We start from the raw sequence: 20,464 nt of genomic DNA on the forward strand, positions 1-20,464 counted from the left end.
ACGTGCACGCTCCCTTCCCCTCTGCCGTTTGATTTGGACATGTCTGTCTGTCCTCGTGTCGGAGCTGATGTCTGCTCCGCCCTGCAGGGAGACGAGGGGAAGAGAGGCTTCCCTGGAGACGCTGGGCTGAAGGTAGAGTGGAATCCCAGCATGCAGTGCTGCGGGTGGCGTGCTGAGTGCGTTCATGCATGGAAAGCAGACAGAGTTTGCTGTTCTGGTGTGGACGATGTCCCGGCTCTGAGCAGAACGTCCTCAGGACGTCCAGAGCCACAGCGGCAGGGTGTGGAGTGTTTAACAGTGACTGTCTCTGGTGGAGCAGTGGACGGCTGCTGCTGTCCCTCTGAACCGGCAGCCGCTGAGTGGACGGCTGCAGCTCCTCACAGTCCACTGGAGTCTTCTTTGAGACATCCGTCCAGTAGCGTCTGGCTGGACACACCCTGCAGCCATGAGAACACGTGTTTTCTCCATCAGGACTGTCAGACACAGTATGAGGGAGGGAGCAGGAAAACCTCAAAGCTGCACGTCCTCTGGTGTCCAGCGGACACAGAGCTCTGGAGGACGACTCTGCTGTAGCAGGACGGGGAAGAGACTCTGCAGGCGACTCTTCAGCTGGAGGAACGGCTGCTGTGAGCTCTGGACAGCTCTGTTCTATAGAGACAGGATACAGTTCTCTGAGAGAGCCGCAGCTGCTGCGGCTGTGGCTGGAGGCAGCTGCTGAGCGGCATTTGTGGTTTCTACAGTCACTGTTAATCAGTTCTGTTCAGACCACAAAGCAGGATGTTCCTGGACTGAACACATTCAACCCTCGCTACAGGCAGCAGACAGCCTGACTGCCTCCATCATCCATCATCCAGCCATCATCCATCCATACATCCATCATTCAGCCATCATCCATCCATCCTTCCATCATCCAGCCATCATCCATCCATCCTTCCATCATCCAGCCATCATCCATCCATCCTTCCATCATCCAGCCATCATCCATCCATCCTTCCATCATCCAGCCATCATCCATCCATCCTTCCATCATCCAGCCATCATCCATCCATACATCCATCATCCAGCCATCATCCATCCATACATCCATCATCCAGCCATCATCCATCCATACATCCATCATCCAGCCATCATCCATCCATCCTTCCATCCATCATTCAGCCATCATCCATCCTAGCCTGGCATGCCAGACTGCCTTCATGTGTTACACACAGAGACAGTCTGGCACGGCGCCATTGGGGCTTCATTTCAGACAGGCTGACGAGAGGCGGGACTATTGAGCGGAGAGATCCAATCCAAGAAACAAGGCTGTGACGCAACGACAATGCGACGTACGCAGCGCTCCGTTGTAGTGGGGATCAAGGGATCATGGCGTGGAGTGTTACCTCTGTTTTACCCCCAAATTCCACCGGACGCTAAAGCGACGTGTCGTGTCTTTTTCCTGAAGTCAGGGAGCGCAGCGCAGCGCGGGCGTTCTGGTCATCCGTCGTAACAACGGCGCTTCTGGGACGCGGCGCGGCGCTTATCCATCCGGTGGGATTTGGGGTTAAAGAAAAGCCTCCAGAGCAGATTCTCACTGTGGTTTCAGAGCCAAATTCAGTTCGTTTAAAACTTCAGACAGAGCCGTGGTAAAGCCCCGCTGAGTTGCGGCCGCCACCATGATTGTTTTGAGGGGGGATAATATGACGCATCGCTAACTCCGCCTCTTGTGGGCTGTGATTGGCCCGGCAGAAGTTTGCCGGGCCGAAGTCAGATTCAATTGGTGCGGTACCAGACTGTTTCCCCATGAAACCCTGAGCATGGAGAGACCGTCTGGAGGGCCAGGCTACATCCATCCATCCATCATCCATCATCCAGCCATCTTCCACCCACTCGCACATCCATCCATCCATCCATCATTCAGTCATCATTCATCATCCATCATCCATCTATTATCCATCATCCAGCCATCTTCCACCCATCCATCCATCCTTCCACCATCCATCCATCCATCCATCCACCATCCATCCATCCATCCATCCACCCATAAATAACTCCCAGAGGAAGCAGAGGAACATGAACCTGGTCTCATCAGGACTCCAGCTGCTGAGTCCAGAAGGCAGAATGTTTCAACGGTTGATCGATTGTTGAAAAGTGTACCAGCGTCTCGGCGTTGTTCAGAGAGAGAACAGGGTGGACTCTGGGAGTGTTCTGTAGAGAACAGGGTGGACTCTGGGAGTGTTCTGTAGAGAACAGGGTGGACTCTGGGAGTGTTCTGTAGAGAACAGGGTGGACTCTGGGAGTGTTCTGTAGAGAACCTTGGAAGCCCAGTGGGTCTTTCTACGTTCCTCTGGACTGCAGAAGCAGCCTCACTGAGTTCTCCCAGCGCTAATGGATCAGGATGTGGAACGGCAGCCTCACGGAGAACCACAGGTTGAGCCTGCAGATGATCAGCGACAGACGTTCTGTCTGAGAGTGAGGCTGAGGAGTGTTTGCAGTGGTGTGTGTGTTTGGTTCCGGTCTGAAGCCTGATGTGGAGTGTGTCCCGTGTGTTTGACGGGTGTGTTTCTCTCTGTGTTGCCGTGTGGGCCCTCGTAGGGAGAGCCGGGTCCGCCGGGTCCGCGGGGCGCTCCGGGGCTGCAGGTACGGTGTGAGCAGTGCATCCCACTGCACCACCGTGCCGGCGCTAACCGTCTCTCTGTCGTTGACAAGGGCCCGCCTGGCGTTCATGGGACCCCCGGTATTCCTGGGAAAAGGGGCTATCGGGTAGGCCTGGACTCCAACCGGCACCTCACTGCCTTGCGTGTTGCTCGTCGTCACTCCCGTCCCTCCAGAGCTGTGTTCGGTGTCTGTGGCGAGCCGCCGGTCTGGTTCCGTGGTTTCCTCCCCTCCTCCGTCTGGTTTCTAATGAGCCGGATCCTCTGAGGTCCTGGCTGGAGCCCCCCTGTCCCTGTGTGTGTGTGTGTGTGTGTGTGTGTGTGTGTGTGTGTGTGTGTGTGTGTGTGTGTGTGTGTTCGTGAGTTTGAGGAACATCACACACACACAGGCTTTACTTAGAGCTGTCCTCTTCCTGCTGCAGCCATGTTGGCTCATAAAGCCACGGCTCAGGAAGTGCAGCCGGTCAGGAGGAAGTGAGGAAATGTGGCCCAGCATGGCTTTCACCCTCACTCACTGGAAACATGCAGACCCACAGAGACCCCCTGCAGACCAGACCCACAGAGACCCCCTGCAGACCCACAGAGACCCCCTGCAGACCAGACCCACAGAGACCCCCTGCAGACCCACAGAGACCCCCTGCAGACCAGACCCACAGAGACCCCCTGCAGACCCACAGAGACCCCCTGCAGACCAGACCCACAGAGACCCCCTGCAGACCAGACCCACAGAGACCCCCTGCAGACCCACAGAGACCCCCTGCAGACCCACAGAGACCCCCTGCAGACCAGACCCACAGAGACCCCCTGCAGACCCACAGAGACCCCCTGCAGACCCACAGAGACCCCCTGCAGACGGGCTCTGCAGGAACAGAGCGACAGCAGGGGGCGCTGCAGCCCACACACACCCCCTCCCCTGATCAGTAAATCCACCCGGGACTCAGGACTGGTTGACATGTCAGACCTAGTAGGACCAGTATCAGCAGCTCTGTGTTTCCTCACAGGGGGACAAGGGGGACAAGGGGGAGCCCGGCTCTGCATCGCATAGCATTAAAGGAGAGCCAGGATCTCCAGGACTGCCCGGCCTGCCAGGACCCAAGGTATGGGACCACATGGGTCCATCAGCAGATCCACCATGACCCCCTACACACTGACACTGCCTAACCTCACTGATCCTCCTCCAGGGAGACAAGGGCCCCTACGGAGAGAAGGTAGGTCACATGACCCCGGAGGGTCCGGTCTGGTCTGGTTTGGTCCGGTCCAGTCTGGTCCGGTCACGTCCGGTCTGGCCGGTCTGGTCTGGTTTGGTCCGGTCCAGTCTGGTCCGGTCACGTCCGGTCAGGTCCGGTCAGGTCTGGTCAGGTCCGGTCAGGTCTGGTCAGGTCCGGTCAGGTCTGGTCAGGTCCGGTCAGGTCTGGTTTGGTCCGGTCCAGTCTGGTCCGGTCTGGTCTGGTCTGGTCCGGGCTGGTCCGGTCAGGTCCGGTCAGGTCCGGTCAGGTCTGGTTTGGTCCGGTCCAGTCTGGTCCGGTCTGGTCTGGTCTGTTCCGGTCTGGTGCGGTCTGGTAGGAGACCCTCTAAGTGTGACTTGCTTTAAACCTGCAGGGCGACGCGGGCCCTGAAGGCCTGGCTGGACCCAGAGTAAGTCTAACTCTTGACTGATGACAGGATGCTGTACCAGCTGGTTTATGTGTTTCTACCTGTTTCCTTCTCACCTTGTAGGGTCCTCCAGGTCCAACCGGGGAGCCAGGAAAGGCTGAACTCCACAGCAATGAAAATGTACGTCGCTTTTCCTCCGCTGCTGTTTTTATTCATTGCAAAGAAAACAAATCCTGCGGAGTCCAGGAGCAGGTCTAACCCCTGACTATTCCCTCCACAGGACATCCGGAACGTTCCCCTGATGGTGAGTACCTCCGGCTGGTCGCCCGGCGCTCCACTGCCCCTGCTTCAAGACCTCTCTGCTCCTACAGGGTCCCCCGGGACTACCTGGACCTCCAGGGGCCCCCGGAACTCCAGGCTCCAAGGTAGGACCCGTCAGACACATGGTCCACCTGAGCTCTACCTCCGTCATCCAATCACTGGGGTTCAGAGGTCACCTGGTGTTTAGAAGTCACGAGAGTTCAGAGGATACCTGGGTTTCAGAGGTCAGCAAGGGTTCAGAGGTCAATGGGGTTCAGAGGTCACCTGGAGTTCAGAGGTCAGTCCCGGACTTCTTCACTCTGAAAGGGAAACATTTGCAGTTGTCAGCATGGAGAGTGTCCTGCATCATGGTAGTGGTCCAGACGCGGGTAGACCTGGTCTGCATGTGGACCTGGTCTGCATGCGGACCAGGGGCCCTACCCAGGCCGGCTGACATGGTTGCCTTGGCCCTGGACAACATAATGTTAGTCTGGCCCAGTCCCAACAGTCAGATGGGGGGGGCAGGGCAGTGGAGCGCGGTGTCGCACGGAGTGGTGCGGCGATGTGCGGAGCGGTGCCGCATGGTGCCTGCATGCGGTGTCTGCATGCATGGACACCGCCATGGAGCAGTGCGGTGCGAAGCAGTGCGGTGCAGAGTGGAGTGGTGCAGAGTGGTGCAGAGCAGTGCAGAGCGGTGCAGAGCGGTGCAGCGCAGAGCGGAGCGGCGCAGAGCGGCGCAGAGTGGTGCAGAGCGGTGCAGCGCAGAGCGGCGCAGAGTGGTGCAGCGCAGAGCGGCGCAGAGTGGTGCAGAGCGGTGCAGCGCAGAGCGGCGCAGAGTGGTGCAGAGCGGTGCAGCGCAGAGCGGCGCAGAGCGGTGCAGAGCGGTGCAGCGCAGAGCGGTGCAGCGCAGAGCGGCGCAGAGTGGTGCAGTGCGGAGCGGCGCAGAGCGGTGCAGAGCGGTGCAGCGCAGAGCGGCGCGGAGCGGTGCGGCGCAGAGCGGCGCGGCGCAGAGCGGCGCGGCGCGGCGCAGAGCAGCGCAGAGCAGCGCAGAGCGGTGCAGTGCGGAGCGGTGCGGAGCGGCGCAGAGCGGCGCAGAGCGGTGCAGAGCGGCGCAGAGCAGCGCAGAGCAGCGCAGAGCGGTGCAGTGCAGAGCGGTGCGGAGCGGCGCAGAGCGGCGCAGAGCGGCGCAGAGCAGCGCAGAGCGGCGCAGTGCAGAGCGGCGCAGAGCGGCGCAGAGCGGTGCAGAGCGGTGCAGAGCGGTGCGGCGCAGAGCAGCGCAGAGCGGTGCAGTGCAGAGCGGCGCAGAGCGGCGCAGAGCGGTGCAGAGCGGTGCAGAGCGGTGCGGCGCAGAGCAGCGCAGAGCGGTGCAGCGCAGAGCGGTGCGGAGTGGCGCAGAGCGGAGCGGCGCAGAGCGGTGCAGCGCAGAGCGGTGCGGAGCGGCGCAGAGCGGAGCGGCGCAGAGTGGTGCAGAGCGGTGCAGCGCAGAGCGGCGCAGAGCGGTGCAGAGCGGTGCAGAGCGGTGCAGAGCGGCGCAGAGCGGCGCAGAGCGGTGCAGAGCGGTGCAGCGCAGAGCGGCGCAGAGCGGTGCAGAGCGGTGCAGCGCAGAGCGGTGCAGAGCGGCGCAGAGCGGCGCAGAGCGGTGCAGAGCGGTGCAGAGCGGTGCAGCGCAGAGCGGCGCAGAGCGGTGCAGAGCGGTGCAGCGCAGAGCGGCGCAGAGCGGTGCAGAGCGGTGCAGAGCGGCGCAGAGCGGCGCAGAGCGGTGCAGAGCGGTGCAGCGCAGAGTGGTGCGGCGCAGAGCGGTGCGGAGCGGTGCAGAGCGGTGCAGAGCGGTGCAGCGCAGAGCGGTGTGGTGCAGAGTGGAGCGGAAAAACGTTGAGTGAAGCAGATGCCATCGGGGCACTACTGCTGAAGTGAAAAAAAAGGTGGTCTGACTTGAAGGAGAGTTGTCATAATTCAGTGTCTCAACATCGCAGAAACACCTTAAAAAAAAAAAAGAAGTAAAAATGTAGTGGAAATTGGTTGCACAATATGATTGTGCATCCATGCATTATCAAAATTGTGTTGCCTCTTGCCAATTAGAGTCACTACAAACAGCCTGGACTCGGTGAACCCAGGATGATTCGGGGTTCGGACGCCAGATGTGGCCATGGCAAAATAACAAACATTTTTGTTTCAATTTGACATTTAATTGAGGACAATTTGAAGTGTGTATCATGAGAAGAATTATTATGTAATTACAAGTGACAGTGGGTATTTGTAGTGCAGACACAAAGACATTGTAGGTGTTTTAATGACGTGATGTGTCTGATTGCTCCCTTTGAACGATTTATTTTTTGTTTATTTTAGAAGATGTAGAAAGGTGAGGGTTCAGGATGAAAACATTCTAAAGCCACTGAACATCACTTCCTCACAGTGTCTCTCCTCGTTGTTTCCTTCTCCTTTTTCGTCTCCACGTAGTTATTCTGAATCGTGTGGTCCTGTACGGCAGCTATTTTGTTGGCGGTGAGGACCGCAAAGTCCCAAGCATTTGTTCCTCGTGGTAGACTTTTATAGGTACCAGCTTTGGCGCAGAGGAGTCGCTACGCTAAGTTTGGGGCTCGTTTTGTGCAGCGAGCTTTATAGGTAAGGTCCCAGGACTCTATGTGGTTCTCTGATGTGGCAGCCCTTTCAGTGGATCTGGGTCCTGTGATGGACTCCCTGTGCAAGTGAAGCTACTTCCCCCTTGTGACCTTTGACCCTGACCCAGATCCCACGGCGTTGATGACAGACAGATGTTTGTCTGTTATGTGTCCCAGACCTGCCAACCTGTACGCATTTTGCGTAGCAGCTACACAATTTGACATCAAAACCCGCTGGTACGCTCCGCCTCATTAAACTACGCAAAAAGCTGCAGACGTCTGTGAGCGCTGTTATAAATGCGGACCGTGGACGTTCTCATGTCTGCAGCAGGGCAGCAGGGCTCTGAAGTGTCACGCATTTCGGTGTGTTGTCACGCAGTCACGGCACACATTGTATTTGTCACGCTGAAAAAAATACCGGTAAATTAGTCTGGTGCGCCACAGCTATGGAACCGGGAGGAAACACATGTGCTGCCCTCGTAGTGCTGAGACGTTCAATGAACGAGTCGTTCGTTTGAACGGCTCTTTTAAGTGAACGACGAGAGCCGGTTCACAGCTGTCTGAGAGCCGTTCCTTTGTGCAAATAGTCCACGCTTCCTTCACCTGTCTCCTGAGTGTCTCCTGAGTGTCTCCTGAGTGTCTCCTGAGTGTCTCCTGAGTCCCTCCTGAGTCCAGCTGTCACCGCTGCTTTCATGTGAACAGCCGAGTGTCACTTTTCCGCAGCAGCTCCAGTCACCTGAACACAGCAGCTAGCTAGCAGAGGAGGAGGGTCCAGAACCCGGAGAGGAGCCGGTGTTTTGGAAGAACTGGTTTCCCTATTAACTGGCGACTGGGTTTCTTTCACGTCCCTTGTTGCTGATAGATGTTAAAAACCAGACAAAAAGCTGTTCAGACCTTTAATGAGTCTGATTTCAACATCTGCTGCTACGAGCAGCAGCAGCAGGAAGCGCTAAAGGAAGTCAGTCACCAGGTAACAAGGAAACCAGTTCATTTGAAGCACTGTATTGAATGAAACACACACACACACACACACACACACACACACACACACACACACACACACACCATAAAATGCTCAGTTAAAGGACACGTAGCAGCATTTTGAAGCTGTTTTCTGGGGACAACGTGCAAGGTAAGCCACAATGTAATGTGTGTCAGAAAAACACCTCTTAAATCAGTGTCAATAAGTTAAAGAATCACATGGAAACTTATAATTGACAGTGACTAAATGTGCAAAATACCCCCCCCCCCACCCCCACCCCCCACCCCCACCCCACGGTTGACAACTGTCCCGGCAAGTGGTACTCAAAAAATTTTGCTAAGGTTGGCAGGTCTGGTGTCCTCAAACATTGAAAAGTGGAGATGATCCAGGGGGTCTCCAGGGTCCGGTTCTTCACAGTCTGACCCTCAATCTGTCCTCAGGGTGAAGTGGGTCTGCCAGGACCACCAGGACTAGATGGAGAAAAGGTAACCCTGTTCCTCCTCATCAGTCTTTCTGGACTGGTTCAGGGGTTCAGGGGTTCAGTCCCAGATGTCTCTTCATGCCGGTGTTTTCAGGGGCCCAGGGGGAAGCCTGGAGATCCTGGTCCTGCAGGCCCAGCTGGCCCCGAAGGTCCCAGAGGAGAAGGTGGTGTGATGGGCTTCCCGGGACCCAAAGGAGACAAGGGAGACATGGGTCCATCCGGATCACCTGTGAGTGTTGAACTGACCAACCACATCGCAGCGCCGTCCTCGGGTTCCCACATGTCGTGGTGAGAGGGGGCGGGGCCAGGCAGGGCGGGGCCAGGCGGGGCAGGGCCTGACCAGGTCCAGCTGGCCTCTGATGATGTAATGCCAAGCCCAGCAGATTCGTTTTCTCCCTGTTTCTGTTCACGACCGCCAGGCGTTCAGAAGGAACCGGACCCGGATCCAGGCTCACCTCAGTGTCTTTCTGGATTTCATAACTGACACTAGAAAACTAACCCTGAAGTATTGTCTCACACGCTGAACGTGTAGGAGAATCATAAAACCAGCCATCGATGCCACAGCAGTGTAGAGAGGACTGATCAGACCCACTGGACAGGGGAGCCGTTCTGGTCTCTGGGGGTCCCAGCAGGTGTCGCTATCATAGAGGATGATCTGAATGTTTTAGTGGGAAAACCTGATCCAGCGTCCCGATAGAGAGAAAGATTCTGTCTCTTCTGCTTTGATTGAGTGAACATAAAGTCAGCAGTCCCTGAACTGAAAGACGTCCATCTCCCTTCCTTGTTCTGTAGGGTTTAGATGGGCCTACGGGTGAAAAGGGGGCTACAGGGTCCCCGGGCCCGATCGGATTACCCGGCACCATGGTACGCTCTGGTGGTCTCGGGCGCAGTCCGGCCCGGTTTGATTCCAGCCCCGTGCTGTCAGCCTTGTTCATCCACTGCACGCCTCCTGTGGCGCTGCTTGGACTTTACGTTTGTGTCTTTCTGTCACTCAGGGTCACAAAGGTGAACCAGGAGACGGAGGGAGGTCCGAGATGGTGAGTCCAGTCTCAGAGCCTGTTTATTGAGCCAAGCTGTCCAGACTGACCATTACTACCTGGGTCTGTTACAGATCTACGGACCTCCGGGGCCTCCAGGACCTCCAGGACCAGTGGGTCCAGCAGTGAGTCTCCCGGAGCCTTCACTCTGTCTTCTGTCTGCCTGCGGTGGAGTCCACCAGCAGCAGAGGGACCCCTAACCCTACCCCTCCCCCGACCCCCTACCCCGACCCTACCCCTATCCTAACCCTGACCCGACCCCTACCTCGGCCCTACCCCTGACCCTCCAGCAGCTCTGCTCTGTCGTTGAACTGTCGTCCCTCACTAACGCCTGGTTCTGTCTTCCAGGGATCTCAAGGACTCTCTGGGCCGAAGGTGGGATGCCGTCCTGTAAACGCGATCTATGTCCAGGTCTCTGTGGTCCACATCAGGTTCTGAAGTAAATCTGGATGCCCTGTCCCTCCGGTTCTCAGGGAGAGCCAGGAATCGGCATCCGGGGAGAGAAAGGCGCCACCGGCCAGAAGGGAGACAAAGGAGACAGAGGACATCTTGGACTGCCTGTACGTACCCGGACCACCTGTCTCACACTCATGGCATCTCTCTAAGGTCGTTGGGGATTCACGATGATTCCAGACACACGGGAACCATCGAAACATTGACAGAGCTTCAGCTGGCTTGTCTGGCCACTAGGTGGTGCTGTAAGTCTGCTTCTCAACACAAAGAAGAGCAGCGTGGAGCGCTGTCAGCTCCTTATCTCTGCGCGCCATGCTGCAGCTCCACCCAGTCTCTGAAAGAAGAAACGTTCTCCACCATGCAGAGAATGGGGTGCTTGAAGACAGGAAGACTCTGAATCCTCCACCGTTGTTCCTCTGCTCACACACCGGCATAACGGCTGCAGACTGTAGCCCAGAGCTCAAGTCTGAAACGTTTCGTTATCTCCCACATAGACGAAGGCGTTTAATTTAATGTAACCGAACAGCAAGAACTCAACAGTGTTTAAGCTCAGAAAGCTCAGGAAGCTCCAGGATGATCCAGGAAGCTCAGGAAGCTCAGGATGATCCAGGAAGCTCAGGAAGCTCAGGATGATCCAGGATGATCCAGGAAGCTCAGGAAGCTCAGGAAGCTCAGGAAGCTCAGGAAGCTCCAGGAAGCTCAGGAAGCTCAGGAAGCTCAGGAAGCTCCAGGATGATCCAGGAAGCTCAGGAAGCTCAGGATGATCCAGGAAGCTCCAGGAAGCTCAGGAAGCTCAGGAAGCTCCAGGAAGCTCAGGAAGCTCAGGAAGCTCAAGATGCTCCAGGATGATCCAGGAAGCTCAGGAAGCTCAGGATGATCCAGGATGATCCCGGAGGCTCAGGAAGCTCAGGAAGCTCAGGAAGCTCCAGGATGATCCAGGAAGCTCCAGGAAGCTCAGGAAGCTCAGGAAGCTCAGGAAGCTCCAGGAAGCTCAGGAAGCTCAGGAAGCTCCAGGAAGCTCAGGAAGCTCAGGAAGCTCCAGGATGATCCAGGATGCTCAGGACAGTTGAGCTGCCTCGCCTCCCAACCGCTGAACTGACCGATGGCGAGCTGTTGTGGCGCCCCCTCCTGTTGAAACTCAGTTTGAGCTGCAGCTCGATTCAAAGTGAGCAAAGAGCAGCATTGGGCTCTGCTTCAGACTGGAGAACTGGACTATGGTCCTGGTTCAGCTGCGTCGACATGCTAGCAGTTGTGTGTGAGCCCCCCCGCCACTCCCCTCACTCCTCCACCTCCATCACCTCTCATTGTCTTCATGTGAATGTGTTGTTGAAGTCACTGAGTCACAGCTTCACTCACACCCCCCCACCATCTCTGTTCTCTAACTCTACACCACGCTGCACAGGGGGCTCATGGGTTAGACGGCAGACCAGGTCCAGTGGTGAGTGGCGCGAGTCCTGTTCTGGTCGCCTCACTGCTCCTCCTCCTCCTCCTCCTCCTCCTCCTCCTCCTCCTGCTGCTGCTGCTGCTGCTTGCTTCATGTCTGCTTGCTTTGTATGCATCCTGCTTGTCCTCTCTGTTTTCCCACCTGACAAAGATCTGCAGGACTCTGCACGACTATTCAGGACTCTGCAGGATGCCTGAGGACCCTGCATGAATCTGCAGCACTGTTCAGGACTCCAGAGGACTGTTCAGGACTCCAGGGGACTGTTCAGGACTCCAGAGGACTGTTCAGGACTCCAGAGGACTGTTCAGGACTGTCCAGGACTCTCCAGCTCTGTTCAGCTCTGGGATGGTCGGGGGCTGTTCAGGACTGTTCCAGACTCTGTAGGAACATAAGCTGCACACACAGTGGATTCTGTTGGCCCAGACAGGACAAAGCTCCTGGGTAGTCCAGCACTCTCCCTGGGTCCTAGACCAGACTGCCATCCACAGGGTGAGACTGTTACAGATGTTTTCCTCCGTCCTGGAAGTGAGATCTGCCCCGCCTTCAAATCCTTCGAAGCCCAACTTGGTTGTTCGCCAGAGGCTCAGCTACCAGCCGTCAGTCAGCTGTTAGCATACCGACTCTTAGCTATTAGCAGCATGTGATGTGTTGCTAATAGTTGTTAGCGTACCGACTGTTAGCTATTGAGCTTTGGAACCGACGTCACCGTCCAATGCATTATGGGACGACGGCGCCATTTTGAAGGGGTAGAGAAATCAAAACAATCTATGACAACACTTGAAAATGCAACGGTAAAGAGATGCTACCGCGACCGATTGCGTCTGGATGCACAATTATAATACCTCGTTCTCACGACGTCTCACCACAGGTCTGACATCGTGTACGCAAGTTTGAGTCAGTGTGGATTTACGGTGTAGTGCAGGAAAAACCTGGCGGAGCGTGAAAACAATTATAAAGCACATCTGAAACACGCCATTAAGCAGAAGCAGCAGATAATCAGCAAGATTAAAAAGTAAAAGAATAAAAAATAAAATAATGCCCTTACAGAACATCTAGTAATATCCCCTCTTGTGGTATTAATGAAGGATTTTTAACTTTCAATAACTCCACTGGTCCATCCTGCCACGGAGAGGAGCTGTTTTAACAGAGCGCAAAGACGCACAGCTGCTGCGGAGCAGCTTCAGACCAGCGGGGGGCGCTGCTGTTCAGCCCCGGAAAGATGGGACTTTATTTTGGCAGTTTTACACAATATTGCACTGGGTGATAGTTACTTTTGATGCTCCTGCGCCACGAGAGGAGCTGACGTGGAAACAGAGCCTGGACTGGCTGGACCGAGGAGACGGGACCTGAAGAACCGCTATGAAATGTAAATAAACTCTAAAGTTTAGCAATTTATTAATTTACTCAGTGGTGTGAAGCCAGCAGCCCAGAAAATAACGTATCAGCTAAAGGGAGATAAAATACAGACAGAGGACGTTTAGTCAAACATTTTATTAAGACTTCTATTCTTTAATTTAAGCTGCACCGACAGCGGGTGGCAGGCGCCGCCCTCGGTGGCCTGAGTCCCGGGTCCACTCGGTCCTGTGTCCCGCTCGGCACCGGTCCGGTGCTGGGTGTGTCTCGGTGGGACCGTCCCGCTGTGGGGAGCAGATCTGGCCGCGGTGCCGCTGTCTGGCTCTGAGACATATTTAAACAAAGCAATAAAACTCTGAGCTGTGTAACGTGAGTCAGCGTCATTATTTGTAACATCAGGGTTGAATTAACGGATCTATAATCTATTCAGACCTCAGTCGGTCCGTTCGTCCAGACGACGCTGTTCATCGCTGCTGCAGCTTCCTCCAGACAGCGTTTTCCTATTCTCCTTTAATTCCCATTTTTATTCTTCCAAAGAGCTCCTCCTGATTTACCTCCACCTGAAAGGTGACGCTATGATTATGAAAAACTCACTAAAATGTCAGTCTGACTGCAGGATGGGGAGTGGCAGCAGGAGGGCTTTGTTTAGAATAATTAATTAGCCATGTGCTAGTCTTAGTAGCTTGTTTAACTGACAGAGTAACTTATGACAGAGTAATTTATTCATGACCAATATCAAGAACTTACCAGAATGAAAATGTGTGGAACATATCAAGAGATATTTTGGGATGACATCGAACTTTATGTCCACACGTCTAACAGCAGCAATCCAGGCAAGCCATAACATGATACGGTGCTTCCAAGCAGGAAAACCAAAAACAGACCGCCCATTATCTAACTTTCTGCCCTTCCGGTCAGGCCAGTGAGCCTTACAACCAGCAACACAGCAGTTTCGAACCATTTTTGTCATTACTTTCCCAACTTCTGATGGGTTTGCACTGCAGTGCGTTTGTAGTACCCCTTCAAAATGGCGGATCAACATTAAAAATGGCTCCGCCCCTTTTTTGTGACATCACGCTCCAAAGCTCAATTAGCAACATGCAATGTGTTGCTAATAGCTGTCAGCGTACCGACTGTTAGCTATTAGCTATTAGCTTACATGTGACGTGTTGTTCCTGTTGGTTGAGCTATAGGGTTAGCCATAAACCCATCCAGGATAGTTCTGGACAGCCACCAACAGACAGGTTCTGCCCCTTTTAGTCCAGGACCATCCTACACAAGTCTTGAAGTATCTACACTGTTTGATATTGACAGGATCACCCTAGACCTGGTCTGGGACCAGTAAACCCCATGCCCTGGCATTGCTCAGCCCATAGCCAGCCTAAATCAGCAGGGCGATTTGGAGCAGAGGAGGTGCTGGAGCTCCAGATCCAGAGTCTGACTCCGTGGACCAGGTGGACCCAGACAGTATCCTGTGGGAGCGATTCACAGCGGTCTCCTGCCATCTTTAAAGCTTTGGACTGCAGAGCTAATCCTTGATCGATACGATCACTTTTAGGTTTTTATCAGATCAGTTTTAGTTTCACCATTCATGTTGCTCTGTGATGGGAGTACAGAACCTCAGCCCTTAGTCCTGCTCCTGATCCTCAGATGTGGTCCAGGTCCTTGCCCTGGCCTTTGTCCTCAGTCCTGATCCTGACCATGGTCCGGGTCCTCAGCCCTTTATCCTTAATCCTAGTCCTGGTCCTAGTCCTGGTGCTCAGTCCTGATCCTGATTCTAGTCCTCAGTGCTGAGTCCTTGGTCCTGGTCCTGGTCCTGGTCCTGGTCCCGGTCCTGGTCTTGGTCCTGGTCCTGGTTCCAGTCCCGGTCCTGGGTTCAGGCGCATGCTGACCTGTGTCCCTGCAGGGTGGATGCTGGTCCGCTCACCTTCACCTCCCTCCTGTTAACAGCTGACAGCCAGACTGCCGCTGCTCTCCGTGTCCGCCGGGACGCCTGTTGACTGACTGACGGACTCAGGACCGTCCCGCTGCTCTCCGTGTCCGCCGGGACGCCTGTTGACTGACTGACGGACTCAGGACCGTCCCGCTGCTCTCCGTGTCCGCCGGGACGCCTGTTGACTGACTGACGGACTCAGGACCATCCCGCTGCTCTCCGTGTCCGCCGGGACGCCTGTTGACTGACTGACGGACTCAGGACCGTCCCGCTGCTCTCCGTGTCCGCCGGGACGCCTGTTGACTGACTGACGGACTCAGGACCGTCCCGCTGCTCTCCGTGTCCGCCGGGACGCCTGTTGACTGACTGACGGACTCAGGACCGTCCCGCTGCTCTCCGTGTCCGCCGGGACGCCTGTTGACTGACTGACGGACTCAGGACCGTCCTGTGTTGGCTCCAGCTGTCAGCCACTGAGATTGTTCTCCTGTCTTAAAGGGTCTCATAGGACCAGCAGGTGTACCAGGACCAGCCGGACCAAAGGGGGAGAGAGTAAGTGACTCTTTATGTATTTATTCTGAGAGAACCCGTTTTGGAGAATTCCGATTCAGAGCTCTGCTGGTCCCTGCAGGGAGAGAAGGGGGACGCAGGACTGCCTGGACCAATCGGACCACAAGGCATCCCTGTAAGTCTGAGAGCTGGTTCTCAGGTTCCAGTCATCCAGCGCATGCACGGGCAGCAGGCCTGTCAGCGGGAGTCACAACGTGTTTGTTACCATGTTACACTGTTTGTTACTGTGCTTGTTACAGTGTTAGTGTTTGTTACAGTATTACAGTGTTTGGTACAATGTTAGTGTTTGGGACAGTGTGACAGTGTTTGTTATAGTGTTTGTTACCATGTTACAGTGTTTGGTTGAATTTCTTACAGTGGGACTGTGCTTGGTACAATGTTACAGTGTTTGGTACAGTGTTACACTGTTTGTGACAGAGTTACAGTGTTTGTTACAGTATGTTTTACACTGAGTTTTTTTTTACAGTGTTACTGTTTGTTAAAATGTTATAGTGTTTGATACAGTGTTAGTGTTTGTTAACATGTATGGTTACATGTCAGTTACATGTTAGTTACATGTTAGTTACTTGCTGGAGCCCACTGGTCTGACAGTGTCAGTTACATGTTAGTTACATGTTAGTTGCTTGCTGGAGCCTCAGCCTCCTGCTACTCAGTAAAATCAGTCCTTTTTCTGTCTGCAGGGTTTAGTAGGACCACAAGGACTCAAAGGGAATCGGGTAAGAGCTTCTTCTGTGTGTGTAGTGTGTACTCCGGTCGACGCTCCAGAGACTGGGTTCCTGAAGTGTAGTGAAAGATGTGAGCTGTTCACTCTGGCTCCTCGTTCAGTGGCTGCTTCGTGGATCAGTGCCATCAGTAAGGTCTTCAGGAGAACTCCGCTTCACAGAGCGGAGGAGCCGGGACCCGGTCTGATGTGTCTCCAGGTTCTATGAGCTCAATCAGCAGGTTCCATTGAGAAAGGTCCTGATCAGGGATCCTGGAGGAGGCTGTAGAAGACCCAGACGCAGCCGTGCCTGGATTCTAAATGTATGAGGGGGGACCCAAAAGAAACCGGGCTGTGGTTATGACTTTTTATTTTTTTTATTTTCACATTTAATCAAAGCTGTCACCTTCCCAGTCCTCTCCTTCGGCTTGGATCCAGCGCTGCAGCCGGGATTTCCACTGCTCAGAACAGTCATGCTGCTGCGTAACGGTCCCTTTAAGAGCGTCCTTTGATTTTTTTTTGCACATCTTCCACGTCATCAAAGCTCCGCCCCTTCAGTTCCGTGTTCATTCTGGGGAAGAGACAGAAGTCTCACGGGGCTAAATGGAGGGGATACGGCAGATGGAGCAGCAGGGCCATGCCGTTTTTCACCAGGAACTGTTTTACCGCACAGCCCTGTGGGTAAAACAGTCCCCCTCTCCCACAGCGCCGCCGCTTCAGCCTGAGCGCCTCCCGGAGCGCCGCAGCAGGGAGGATCTTCCAGACAGCCTCCATCGTCCTCCAGCTGCCTTTCAGCTCCTGGACATGTCCACCCAGCCTGGTTCTGCTCCCTGGTTCAGAGGCGCCGGAGCATTTTGGGATTTTTCGAAGAAGGGGGGGGACTGTAGTAACATAAACACTGCCTGTGAGCTGCCTGTGTGTCTTTGGGAGGTGATTTTTTTCACAGTTATGCTTAAGGCTATGCTAGAGCGACATATAACGGCCACAAGTCTGAAATCATTCTTGGTTTTTTTTTTATAACCCCGGTCCAGTAACTTTTGGGTCCCCCCTCGTACATTCAGCTCATGGCCTGGGGCTGGCAGAGCTTCAGATGAAGTAACTGTATCAGGTAATCAAGACTCATCATCCTCCTCCTGTTGGATGAAGATCATCCTTCATGTTCCTGAGAGAACGGAGGAGTTGTGAAGCTGCTGCTCTTCACTGTAACGGCGATCAGTCCGTAACGGATCAGACTGTTCAGGCTGGCCACGGGATAAACCAGGAGAACCCCCAGCCGGGAGAACGTCTGGCCTGGAACATGATGTCTGAAGTTTTGGTGCAGCGCTTTGGTCAGATCGGCTCATTCCACATGAAGCCAGAGCCGGAGCTGCAGCTGACCGGCTGAGTCCTCCTCCAGTCGGCACCGCAGTCCGAAGCAGCCCTGAAAGGAGCCGTGGTGTGGAGGCTGTCTGACTGCAGAGTGACCGTACCGTCCACACACCCTTCCTCTCAGAGTGTTTCCTTCCCATTAACCGTTGACTCTTAATATTTCCACTCCCTCACATGTCATGCGCTCCTTCAGCACATCGGACCGGCGTCCCGCCCCGGCAGAAAGCCGCTGGGGGGTGTCTCCGGTGGGATGTGCTGAAGCTGGAGCAGTGAGCTGGCAGTGCTGGTTTTATCTTCCTGTCTTCCTCTGTCTCCGCAGGTCTTCCTCTCCCCTTTTCCTTCCCTCGCCTTGCCTGTGGCCTGCGGCTCTTTCTGCCGGGTCGCCCTCTCTCCTCCTCCTGCACTCTAATGCAGCCCTGGGTTAATGCTCCTCCTCCGTACTACTCCTCCTTAACAGTGCCTCCACCCCTCCACCCCTCACCCCCTCACCCCCTCACCTCCTCCACCCCTCACCCCTCACCCCATAACCATGTCCTCAGAGTGGCGCGCTGCCGCCACCCGGTGGCAAATCTCAGATCAGCTCAGCTCTCAGAAGCTTGACACACCCTCCTGAACACAGCCGGGGTCCGGCCTCTCACCTTGGTGAGTGGTTCAGTAGGCACCGATGAGCCCTGAGCACTGCCCGCAGCAGGAATCAAACCTACAACCCCAACACTGTGCAGGGACTGCAGAACACACTGCACACTGCAGCACATCACAGCCTGCCACTGCAGCCACAGGCACGCCACACTGAGAGGAGCTCAGGGGTCAGGAGGTCACAACGAAGCAGGTCAGGAGGTCAGGAGGCCAAAACGAAGCAGGTCAGGAGGTCAGGAGGCCACAACGAAGCAGGTCAGGAGGTCAGGAGGCCACAACGAAGCAGGTCAGGAGGTCACAACGAAGCAGGTCAGGAGGTCAGGAGGCCACAACGAAGCAGGTCAGGAGGTCAGGAGGTCACAGCAAGGCAGGTCAGGAGGTCAGGAGGTCACAGCGAGGCAGGTCAGGAGGTCAGGAGGTCACAACGAAGCAGGTCAGGAGGTCAGGAGGTCACAGCAAGGCAGGTCAGGAGGTCAGGAGGTCACAACGAAGCAGGTCAGGAGGTCAGGAGGTCACAGCAAGGCAGGTCAGGAGGTCAGGAGGTCACAACGAAGCAGGTCAGGAGGTCAGGAGGTCACAGCGAGGCAGGTCAGGAGGTCAGGAGGTCACAACGAAGCAGGTCAGGAGGTCAGGAGGTCACAACGAAGCAGGTCAGGAGGTCAGGAGGTCACAACGAGGCAGGTCAGGAGGTCAGGAGGTCACAGCAAGGCAGGTCAGGAGGTCAGGAGGCCAAAACGAAGCAGGTCAGGAGGTCAGGAGGCCAAAACGAAGCAGGTCAGGAGGTCAGGAGGTCACAACGAAGCAGGTCAGGAGGTCAGGAGGTCACAGCAAGGCAGGTCAGGAGGTCAGGAGGTCACAACGAGGCAGGTCAGGGAGTCAGAGGGACAGAAGGTCAGGAGGTGTGTGTGTGTGTGTGTGTGTGTGTGTGTGTGTGTGTGTGTGTGTGTGTGTGTGTGTGTGTGTGTGTGTGTGCGTGCGTGCGTGCGTGCGTGCGTGCGTGCGTGCGTGCGTGCGTGTGTGTGTGCGCCTCCACTCTATTCACACTGACCTTGAAGTGGATGAAGCAGTGTAGAAGACAGGCAGATGGTGTGTGTGAGGTTTTTCCTCTGCTTCAGGCAACACACACACATACACACACAGTGGTGGTCAGGGCAGGGCGTCAGGTCTTCAGTCCAGCACTGACCGGAGATCCTGAACGTCACCTGGTCATAATGTGGCTGACGCTGTGCGGGGTTCCACTGCTTCACGCCTCTTGCTGGACTCGGTGCGGTTCTGTGCAGTTCTGTGCGGTTCTGTGCGGTTCTGTGCGGTTCTGTGCAGTTCTGTGCAGTTCTGTGCAGTTCTGTGCGGTTCTGTGCGGTTCTGTGCGGTTCTGTGCGGTTCTGTGCGGTTCTGTGCAGTTCTGTGCGGTTCTGTGCGGTTCTGTGCAGTTCTGTGCGGTTCTGTGCGGTTCTGTGCAGTTCTGTGCAGTTCTGTGCAGTTCTGTGCGGTTCTGTGCGGTTCTGTGCGGTTCTGTGCGGTTCTGTGCGGTTCTGCTGCTGTGTTTAATCAGAGGTTCTGTCTCCTCGTCCCTCGTCCCTCACAGCAGGACAGCTGGCTCTCCCAGAGACCCCAGCTCACCACTGTTCTCTTCTTAAAGCCCCTAACTCCGCCTACTGACTCCTCCCCCTCGCCTCCACCCCCCCCCCCCCCCCCCCCCCACCCCCCACCCCCCCCCCCCCCAGTCCGATCACACCCACCCCTCCTGTGTCTGTGGCTCCTGCAGGAGGATTGTAAGCTGTTGTGTTCACGCTGTTGTTTCAGGGAGAGAGGGGCAAGAAGGGCAACAGGGGGGCCAAAGGGGATAAGGGAGACCAAGGAGCGCCGGGATTAGATGCCCCCTGTCCGTTGGTATGTCTGTAGCTCCAGGTGTCCGCCAGAAGCAAAAGGAAACTGGCACTGACTGAGTGCCCATGAGCCCAGAGAAGTGTGTTTCCTTTTGGCTCTGAAGTTCTGCTTATGACCCGCCTCAGAGAGAGTCTGGTCCCTCCTCCTCCTGCTCACTGGCTCCTCAGCAGCCAATGAGAGGCAGCGAATGATCAGGACCAGGACTCTGCCTGAAGGCTGGTTTTTCAGGAAGAGACGACAGGAACCCAGCAGCCACCGTCAGGACGTGGACCCGCGTGCTTATCAGGACACATCCACCGCCGGTCCGCCGGTCCACTAGTCCATCAGTCTGTCAGTCCACTGGTCCACTGGTCCACTGGTCCACCAGTCCACCAGTCCACCAGTCCACTAATTCTCTAGTCCAGTCTGCTGGTCTGCCAGTCCACTGTCCCGCCGGTCCACTGGGATGCTGGTGAGCCTGGTTCCTGTCTGTCTCGGGG

The 20,464-nt window shown here is 55.5% G+C and overlaps 1 protein-coding gene across 14 annotated transcripts in view; it reads left to right on the top strand.

The window, feature by feature from the left end:
* The window catches only part of col13a1 (collagen, type XIII, alpha 1), a 114,983-nt gene that overhangs the window by 81,367 nt on the left and 13,152 nt on the right, over positions 1–20,464 (top strand). For 7 of the 14 annotated variants that reach the window (XM_030107503.1, XM_030107504.1, XM_030107500.1 and 4 more), the window contains 18 exons: positions 3,635–3,730; positions 3,815–3,841; positions 4,233–4,268; positions 4,350–4,406; positions 4,507–4,530; positions 4,598–4,651; positions 8,567–8,611; positions 8,702–8,836; positions 9,400–9,471; positions 9,603–9,644; positions 9,719–9,769; positions 9,993–10,019; positions 10,118–10,204; positions 11,500–11,535; positions 15,323–15,376; positions 15,456–15,509; positions 16,075–16,110; positions 19,902–19,988. In XM_030107503.1, coding sequence (XP_029963363.1) covers positions 3,635–3,730; positions 3,815–3,841; positions 4,233–4,268; positions 4,350–4,406; positions 4,507–4,530; positions 4,598–4,651; positions 8,567–8,611; positions 8,702–8,836; positions 9,400–9,471; positions 9,603–9,644; positions 9,719–9,769; positions 9,993–10,019; positions 10,118–10,204; positions 11,500–11,535; positions 15,323–15,376; positions 15,456–15,509; positions 16,075–16,110; positions 19,902–19,988 — 1,020 coding nt within the window. Of the gene's footprint in view, positions 1–3,634; positions 3,731–3,814; positions 3,842–4,232; positions 4,269–4,349; positions 4,407–4,506; positions 4,531–4,597; positions 4,652–8,566; positions 8,612–8,701; positions 8,837–9,399; positions 9,472–9,602; positions 9,645–9,718; positions 9,770–9,992; positions 10,020–10,117; positions 10,205–11,499; positions 11,536–15,322; positions 15,377–15,455; positions 15,510–16,074; positions 16,111–19,901; positions 19,989–20,464 lie in introns of those variants that run through there. The other 7 variants (XM_030107514.1, XM_030107512.1, XM_030107513.1 and 4 more) reach the window with 6 other exon arrangements.

This window comes from Salarias fasciatus, chromosome 13 (assembly GCF_902148845.1).
Source record: "Salarias fasciatus chromosome 13, fSalaFa1.1, whole genome shotgun sequence".
In the NCBI taxonomy this organism is placed as follows: Eukaryota; Metazoa; Chordata; class Actinopteri; order Blenniiformes; family Blenniidae; genus Salarias; species Salarias fasciatus.